Below are 10205 nucleotides of genomic sequence, written 5' to 3'. Positions count from 1 at the left end.
ATACGTCTCCTCTTTTTTTTCCCCAATTGATCTTCCCCCAGCCTCCCCAACCCCCTGGCTGAATTGTTATTTTACAACTGCAGCTAGACTCAAGGTTATAGAAGAGGAAATCATTATATCACTGCACCTCTGTGGTTCAAAACTTAGATGGTAGTTCAGTGCCTTCAATGAGATAAATTCAACAGTCACTGTGTACAGAAATCTCATGTGCTAGATGAATTGAAGAGTGCTCATTTTAAACTCAAAGCGCAGAGATAGCATTTGTAAAGTGATGGTGCTCTTCACATGTATAACATGGGCCTTATAAAAACATCAAATGCTTACAGCATCCTCAAATGAAAGCAAATTCCTGCTTCTATCTTACCAGCTTTCTGTCCTTGATCAAAAATTACCTTCACTGCCCATCATTTTGTTAGTGGTTAAAACTTACCATTTAAATTGTAAGCTGCAAATCTAAAGGAAACTGCACGTGTGATCTTTGTCACCTCATTTTCATGAATGGAAAAGAATATTCTGACACAAAAATTACATACTTAATTCTAGCTCACCTTCTCTGCTGACCTCCATCCTACACTGCCTTGGGTTTATTTCCTCATCCATCAGTGGGTCAAAGTAATTTCTGCTGTATTCATTTCCTGTGGAAAGTACATGAAGTAAGGGTCAGTGATTATTAGAAGCACATGAAGCAAAATGTTAATTTTGAAATCGACACCAGCACAGGAGGGCCATTTTAGCTACTTTATAAGCTTACTTTTTCTACAAGACTTCGAGGCCTCCCTTTTTCATAATTATTATCTTGCAAAAGGTCATAAAAGGTAATTAAAGAAACAAGTTCAAGCTATCTTTCTGTCTCTAAAAAATTAATGAGAAAATTATCAAATGTAAACTTTAGAATAATAAAAAATTCAAGCAAATTATTTTTAGAATATACTCAAGAAATAGACATTGTTGGATTAGAATTGTTTTGAGTTAACTGATTATTTACTCATCTGTATATATTCACTAAGTATATCATGTTTTAGTGTCCTAAAATAGTGTAGTCAACTTAGTAGTGACTTAATTATGAGAAACTGTAGAAAAATGTCTATGTTGATCATTAAGGAGAGAGAGAGAGAGAGAGAGAGAGAGAGGAAAAGAGAAATAGGGAGGAAGGAAGAAAAGAAAGTCTAAGAGGCCTAATTATAGCTCTTTTTGTTATGTCAATTTAAGTAACATGAAGGAAAGGTACAAATGATTTAGTCTGAATTTATACCTTCCCTTCATGTTACTTAAATTGACATAACAAATATTTAATACACATCAACAATTTCAACAACACAAACCAAAAATTCTCACTTTACATTTCCTACTTACTTTTGCTCTAATCTAGATAAACAAACTATAGCATCAAATATGACTTTGTAATAGAGAAAAGGGTCTGATATCAATTTTCCAAATCTAGTTTTATACTTCATGCACACTGAGATGTATATGTCTGTTACCAGTAATTTACATTCAGTAAGACGTAATCTCTTCTGATGATAATTCAAGTAGCCTCAAACACTAAGTAATAAATCAATATAGACTGAAAACAATAATTTTTAAAGTATTTGCTCACAGGAAAGGGTCCATGTATACCAGGTGTACTGTGATAGTCCATTGTATATTTGTTTTAGTGTCAAAAATAATCCAAACAGCAGCTCTTTCTCTAAGACTAAATGGGATTTTGATATAACCTAGGTTTAATTTATATTTCTGATCTGGGCTGGCACATTTTTGCTGTCAGTCTCTGTTCTATCAATGTAGTAAGTACAAGAACTGAAAATCTGCTTTTCCTTGAGGTCTCAATAAAGAAAAAAATAAATGAGTTTCATTTTTGTTACTTTATCTGTCAACAACTACTAGGCCAGTATGAATCTTGGCAGGATGTAATCAAAGTCTTATGTACTGCAAAAACCGCCATTCTACCTCACTCACTGTAATTGTTGGTTTTCTCCCTCTACCACAAAGCATGCAATACTCTAAGTACAGTTGTCCATATGCTGGAAAAATAATTCACCTAGATTAAAACAAAAATATTGGTGTATTCCTTATTATATTACCGTAGCAGCTTCAGTCAGCTATTGGTACCCAGATCCTGGAGACACCCCCAATCCAATACAAAATTCAAGCTACTTGTCTATACAAATAATACCCTCAAAAAAGCCTCATAAGCATAAACAACAGTATGGTGATTACCAGAGGGAAAAGGGATGGGGGAGGCAGAAAGGGTAAAGAGGATAAATGGTAATGGAAGAAGACTTGACTTGGAATGGTGAACACACAATACAATATACTGATGATGTATTATAGAATTGTATACCTGAAACATATATAATTTTATCAATCAATGTCACCCCTATAAATTCAATTAAAAAGTAAAAGAAAAAAAAAGACCTTGGAGAGTGAAACAAAGTCATTTTTTACCAAAAGTCTGGGGAAGTTTCTTTGGTTTCTCAAATCATTTTCATCCTTGTTGTCAGTTCAGAAATTGGGGCCTTGCCTAGCTTTGCAAGGAGACCCGCACACTGGGAACCTTCCAGACTGTTAAGTCTCCCCTCAGGGCGCCAAGCTTCTGCACACAAGTGGGAGCTGGGGCCCTCAAATGTCTATGTATGGTTTTGAAATCTATGCAAATCGTTCCTTCCACAATGAATGTGGGTTGAGGCACACATGTCAGTTATAAATGCCACTCCTAGAGTGATTTATTCTGTACTTCCCATTCTGGAATAGGGCATATAGCACTTTACAAGTAAAGAATCATGAGAGAGCTTGAGCAAAGAGGCAATTCTTGACACACTCAATACTGATTCTCTTGAAACATCCCCAAATTCTATATTATATTATATGTTTATTTTTTTTACATTTTATATGTATTTTATACTGTCTTACATTATGTTATGTATTGTTTTACATGCATAGCATTATACTTGCATATTGTCTGTCTCTCCACTAAAATGAGGGCAATAACAGTATATCTTTATTTACTACAGCCCCTCAGTGCAGAGAACCATACCTGGCACACAGGGGCACTCACAATATCATCTGAATTCATTTTTAAATAAAACTTTCTTGAAAACCTATTGTAATACCCAAATCTTTTCACCTCCCAGATGTTCTTTCTTGATTAAAATGAGCAACAAGTTATCACCCTTTACTCCTGTTTTTTCTTTCTTTTCCCGTCTATCTTTATCAGGGAGACCCCCTTCCCTTCCCTTTATTGTTGAGGGTTTTCTAAGCACCAAACACTATGTCTGGATTTTAAAAACAAACGTGACGCCATGGTCCCTGTCTTTAGAGCACAGCCCACTGAGAGAACAAGGAACCTAAACACATAGTCTGACAAGATTCAATGCCACGGTTAAGGGATGGACTTTGTTTGAACACATGGCAGGAGCATCAAACTTGTACTGGGGAAAGAATTTTTTTTTCCCTTGGGGAAAGGAATTTTTAACAGAAGTAGCATGAGCAAATAAGAAAAGACATCAAGACATAAAGACAGGAGAAGCATGTTTTCTTAGTAAATGTTCCTCAATTTTTCTAAGCCTCCTAAAGTTACAAAATAGCAAAGAATTGAAATGCAAACTTCTTCACTTGTCCCAGAATGTAGTTTAACTAATATTTTTGCTCAAATTATTTTTAAGTTTCTGTACAGTATCACTTTATGGTGATATGATGTATCATAGCCATTCATTCATTCATTCATCTAATAATTTTTGAGTGCTTATCCTATATAATAAAAAGCTACTATGCAAATTGACCAAATGGCAGAACAACCGGTCACTATGACATACACTGACCACCAGGGGGCAGATGCTCATCACAGGAGCTGACCCCTGGTGGTCAGTGCAATCCCACGGCGGGAGCGCCACTCTGCCAGAAGCCGGTCTCACGGCTGGTGAGTGCAGTTGCAGTGGTGGGAGCCTCTCCCACCTCTGCAGCAGCACTAAGGATGCCATTAGCTGGACATCCCCCAAGGGCTCCCGGACTGCAAGAGGGCACAGGCGAGGCTGAGGGAACCCCACCCCCCCAAATGCACAAATTTCATGCACCAGGCCTCTACTTATGTGAATATTTCAGTAAAACAAATCATTCAAAAATCCCTTCCCTCACAGAGCTTATATCCTGTGAATTTAAGAATAAAAGCAACACATGTGCATATTCTATACCTTATTGCATGGTGATAAGTGACATGGGGAAAAGACAGAGCCAGATAAGGTGTTTAGGCACCCCAGAGAGGAGTGGGGATACATCCCTGTGTATACCTTTGTTTCAAAATAGGAACAACACTCAGGATTAAATCACTATGCTCTCAAGACTATTGAAACAATGAAGCAATAACATATAATTATTATAAATACATAATATAAGAAATAAATTTAATAAGTGAGTTATAATTTATTATTTATAACTTATTACTACTTTGTCAATTGCTTGCTATAACATAAATCCCCTTATAAATTAAACAATAAAATGATTCTCTTTTCTATTGGTGTATCTTGTCTTAAGAAGTCAATAATCTAAACACAGTAGGCAGAGTTTAAGATGGTAAAGCACAAGAAACCTATTACAAATTTGGAAACAACAAACTTCATCTCAATCCTAGCTCCTCTGCTTATGTTTCATAGGATAGCATCAGGATTTAAGGAAGTGAGATGATTTTAGGATAGTGTGGATATTACCAGAGCTAGGTTGCTAAGAGAATAAATTTCAAAAATGTCCTTATTATTCAGAATATGCTTTTGGATATGTCTAAAATCATCTCGCAGGAAAATTAACAGATCCACTGGGAAATTCAAAGTAGGGCATTTAGCAATATTCATACAAAAGGTTTTAATATAGCTGACATTTTACTGTTTGTCACATTTAGGTAAATAATCTGATAATTGCATATGTATATATTGAAGTATGGTTCCACATTGAAACAGTTGGATGTGATACATAAGCTAACAAATCAGTAAACTGGTCTTGTCAATACTCTCAGCACTCTATTTTTGCTTCCAACTTCATAGCATTCACTGTTCAGTGTTTAGAAGCAACACCAGTTCGTGCATTTCATGTGCTATTTTTTACTGAATCGGGAGAGGAAAACACAAGCACTTGCCTCTGCCTTCCACACATATCAGGTTTTCCCAGCATTTAACTAGAACAGCTCAGAACGTAATCAGGGCTTTTACTTAAATTACATCGTACATGAACTTTGGTCAGGAAATCCTCCAGTGTGCACCCATGCAGTTCCTAGGGGGCCATAAGAGTGAGAATGAAATTGCTCACCAGAGAAAGGTTAGTGTGAATCATAGAAGTGTCTTGACTCAACGAAGCAATCACCTCCTTTCGAGTCAGCTACATTAGCTCCAGAGAAAGAAAGTCTGAATCCATCTATCTGTTATTTGGAGGTTTGTATTGTCTCCTTGCTTGTCCTTTTCCTGTGAATCCACCTGCTTCAGCTCGGCTTTTTATCACCAATCATATTTTCTAATAGGTGCTAAAAGTGAAATAAATACAAGACTTACATGTAAACTAAATAACTAACTAAACAATTTATGATTACAGCCATGCACCGTAAGTTTACAAGCTAGAATATTTTGCTGTCTTTAAAAGCATTAAGCCTGGGTAACTATAATTAAAATTGATTCTTATGTAATTTATAAATAAATTTAGAAAACTTCACATTTTTCCCATTTTGAAAATCCAATACAAAGATCCCGGATATAAATATCCACAGGGCCAGACAGTTTATGTATATCTGTGTAACATAAATGTGGAAATCAGAGAGCTGAAATAGAATAGAGGTCAGTCAGAACTACGTCAAAATCACGTTCTCTATTGGATTAAAATATTATTTTTACAGGGTTAATTTACAAACATTTTTTAAATTAAAGGCAACTAAAGATACAAGAATACTTCTAATACTTATCTGAAGCCAAAGTTTCATTATACTAAATATCAAAGCAAAACAACAACAAAACCTAAACAAAGAAACAAAACCTAATGACAAAAATCAAGCTATGACTTGGATGTCCACTATCAGTATCACTTATTTATTTTTCTTTTTTTTCTTTTTTTCACATTTATAACTGCTTTATTGAGATAGACTTTACACACCATAAATTCACCCTGTTAAAGTGTATGTTACCGTGGGAAACATTACAAACCTGTAAAGAATTTTTTTGTTGTTGTTGTTGTTTTTCTTTTTTTTTTTCTTTTCATGGTTTTTATAATCACCAGTTCATTCTGTTCATCAGATTATTTATTCACTTGATTCTTAGATTCACTTGTTGATAGATGCATATTTGTTGTTCATAATTTGTATTTTTCTTAATAATTCTTTTTTGTTGAAAGTATTACATATGTCCCCCCTTTTCTCCCATTGACCCCTCCAGCACGCCTCCACCACTATCAGTATTATTTAACATCCTCACAGAAATTTTGGCCAAAGCTATCAGGACAAAAATAAGAGCAAACATGAGCTAAAAGTATTGAAAATAATTATATTTTGTATAATTACGTATTAGCTGACAACAATATGATTTCCTACCATAAAAACATGAGATTTAACTGAAAAAGTATTAGAATAAGAACTATATTATTTGAATAATAGCTTGGAAAACAGCCAGATGCTCATTAAGAGCCATTATTTTTCTTAAATATCAACAATAGCCACTTTGGAGATGTAATGAGCAAATAGAAAACCATCACCCATAAAAAAGCTCCAGATAACCCTCAACAATTAGACCTAATAGGAACCCATCAGTGGGCTTCAAGAGTATTAATCTTATCCAGAACCTCAAAGTGAAAGGCAAGAGCAACAACAGAGTTAAAAATAGCAAATGAATACCATTTCCCTTTTCTTCTTTGTAGAAAGTCTAACCTGTGAAAATTGATCTGCTGCTAACACTATGTTCAAGAGCTGGTGCCATGTTGGACAAATTAACTTTCTCAACTGCTTATTCTTACATCCTTTTCAAATCTTGTGGGTATTTGAGATATCAGTGATTTAAAAATCTAAATAGGATAATAGTTGAAGTTTGCTAACAAGTACTAATTAATTGAGCCATATTCTTTCTTCCCCGAAGGCTCTCCCCCACGGTAAATTATTAGGCATTTTAACTTTTAAACCACTGGAGTGCTGTTGAGTGCATAATTGCTGCTGGGCTTTATCCCACAGTACCCCAAGGCATTAATGCATCATGTGTTCCTCTGGACTTCAAGTCCGCAGAGTTAAACGTGTCCCTAAGTACCTGATTTCTAAACAGGAAGCTACTCCAATTAAGTAATGTTGGTAATTCAAAGATTACATATAAATATATTGGCATTTTTTGCACATATTTAAAAGTCTCCCAAAGTAATATCAAAGTAGGTTTTATTTCTCTTCAGTTTGAACACTGGCAATATTATCCTACATACAAATAAATTCATCCATAAAGTAGTACCTTTCAAATTATGAAGTACCTGATATTAAACATCAGCCACGCCTCTAATCTTTTTTATTGTGCCTTCATTTATTTAATAATATGTCTTCCTCATTAATCTAAGATTACTTATATTTATGTGTTGTACTTAAGGGTTCATTCAGATAGTAATGTTTTCATCACACTACATCCCACTTCAATATGAAAGCAGCCAAATATAATGGACTATTAGATTAGATTTAATTTAAACTATCTTAATTAGGAATCCTATATAGAGACCTAAAATTTTTATCTTACAAAGAAAAGGGTTCAGGACTTCTCATGAATTTTTTAATCAGGTTTTTGGTCAATAAATCTAATGAAGGGTAAAGAAGATCTTACTTTCCATTAAAATTTTTTCATAGACAACAAAAAGTATAAAATATAAAGGTTATGAAAAAAACTTTTACAGTAAAATTGTTCTTAAAATAGAAATACAACTATTAAATTCCAGTCAACATGCTAGTCTCATGAAGTTTGAAATCTACGTGGAGTTTCATTGGTACCGTACAACTTATTCTGGTAGCAAAAAAAACTTCAGCAAATATTTAAGAAGATATCGGTAAACTATAAAGTAACCTGTCCAACTGCTAAGACACTAATTGCATCACTAAATATCAGAAAACAAGTTTTTCTCTCAGTTCCTCTATTGTGGAGCCATTTATCTGGCTAAGTTGTTGAACTTCTATAATATAAGCTATATGATCTCTAGTTCTTGCATTTCTATGGTTATAAGATTCTTAACCATACTTTTTACCATCATATTGATTCTTGTGCTGACATTTTTATTTTAAAGGTATATAAACTTCACTGGCATACAAATAAAACCAGTGGTTTAAATGTATGGATCTATCTATCATCTATAAATTGGTATAATAAGGTTTCTTATAAAACTTTTTTCTCCAACCAACTACATGTGACAGATTTTATAAGATATTATTTTACGTTGCCTGGCCAGTGTGGCCTAGGAGGTCAAGGTTCAATTCCTGGTCAGGGCATATGCCTGGGTTGCAGGCTTGGTCCTCAATAGGGAGAGTGCAGGAGCAGCCGATCAATGATTCTCTCTCATCATTGATGTTTCTATCTCTCTCTCTCCTCCTCCCTGCCTCTCTGAAATAAATAAAAATTTATATTTTTAAAATATATTATTTTACAAACAAAGTCATACAGCAAGGTTTCACTAACATCAATTTGAAAATAGAAAAATAACTATGTTTAACAGTTGATAAAGTGTTACCAATGCTTTCAATTACATCATTAACAGGAATAGAAAAAAGACAATACAAATAATTTATTGCACATATCTGTCTGATTAACTGGAGATAAGTAGTTGCTTCTGAGGAAAAAATAAATTAAATGTTTTTACTCTGTTGAAATTCCCAAAACTCAAACATTCGATAAAAATGCTCTTTCTCCAACTGGACAAACGTTGTTCTAGAATTCTGTTGCTACATTTTAAGTAAAGGACACAAGAGTAAATTTAAATTGATTTGTACAAACTGACAAATATTTTATCCATCTAATATTTACATAAACTGTTTCCTTATTTTAGTAGGAAGGGTGCTTTCCTGAGGATTTATTTTTTAGCCTTTCAAGTCAATGAAAGAAATTCAAATCACTAAGGAATCAATTGGTATCTAGAGACACAAATCCAGGTCAGTTCAATGAACCTAAAGCAAAAGATTTTCCTATATATTTTCTTTTTCTTAGCAACAGTTGAAATGTCTTGATGCAAAAAAAAGATTTTAATGTTCTATAAATTTCATATAACACCTGTTTTCCATCTTAAGGTATAAACATCTATAAATGAGAACAATATCAACAGTTTTATATGATGTCACTGTGAAAATAATCTAGCTATGTGCACTATGGGGGGGGGGGACAGTTCTCATCACATATTGGTCCAAACAATTTTAATTATGCACCTAAGGTGTACATTTATATGTTACTATTATTATAATTTTTTATACATGAGTATTTCGAATGGTCACAGCAATATGAAGGTAAAATTAGGGTCTTAATTGTAACCCTAATCCAGGATTTCTCTAGCTCAAGCACAACTATTATGGGTCTCATAACCTTAATTTAAACTACCCCTCATTTCTTCTAGAAGGATAGAAAGCCTCAGATCACATACACTCAAGGTAATTGCTCTCAGGTTCTTTGGACATCTACCATTTTCTTTCTCTAATGCTCAGTCTTCTGCTTTGATGACTATTGTCAAAGATTCTATGCTCCCAAAAGTACCTTTCAAATCACAAATGACTTCATACCCTCATGAAATCACTGATGGCATCTCCACTCCACACAGTCACAGGGAAACCACTTGCTGTAAATTCCAGAACTACTGCTGTGGCCACCTCAAATGAACCCAATCACCTTCAATCCTGATTCCTCTTAGAAGCCCTTATAGGCCATGCCGTGGTCTCTATAACATCTTCTCTGGTTTGATCGAACCTTGAACTTATGCCTCTATCTATCCCATATTCCTTTGGCAATGCCAAGTGAAGGGGCATGCATCGTCTTCTACTCACATGGTATTTCTCCATGTTGTACAGGTTAGTAGGTAGAACTTCGAGGTCCTCAACAACTGACAGAGCTCTCAGTGTTTATTAAAGTCATTCTGGAATAGGCCCAAAAATAAATGCCTGAGGGTTCCAAAAACACAGGAGATGATTGGCAAATACTGTACTATAATTAAAGCTACATTTCCTCTCTGGCCCTAAGATATTGCAT

General features: G+C 34.4%; 1 protein-coding gene across 1 annotated transcript in view; it reads right to left on the bottom strand.

Annotated features, from left to right (window-relative positions):
* The window catches only part of LOC102763809 (orofacial cleft 1 candidate gene 1 protein), a 69911-nt gene that overhangs the window by 43512 nt on the left and 16194 nt on the right, over nt 1-10205 (bottom strand). The window contains exon 4 of the mRNA XM_006767155.2: nt 549-635. Within this exon, the coding sequence (XP_006767218.1) occupies nt 549-635 (87 nt within the window). The remainder of the gene's footprint in view (nt 1-548; nt 636-10205) is intronic.

This window comes from Myotis davidii, unplaced genomic scaffold, assembly GCF_000327345.1.
Source record: "Myotis davidii unplaced genomic scaffold, ASM32734v1 scaffold342, whole genome shotgun sequence".
In the NCBI taxonomy this organism is placed as follows: Eukaryota; Metazoa; Chordata; class Mammalia; order Chiroptera; family Vespertilionidae; genus Myotis; species Myotis davidii.
The sequence above is the reverse complement of the archived record's forward strand: the minus strand, read 5'-3'. Positions and strand labels throughout refer to the sequence as shown.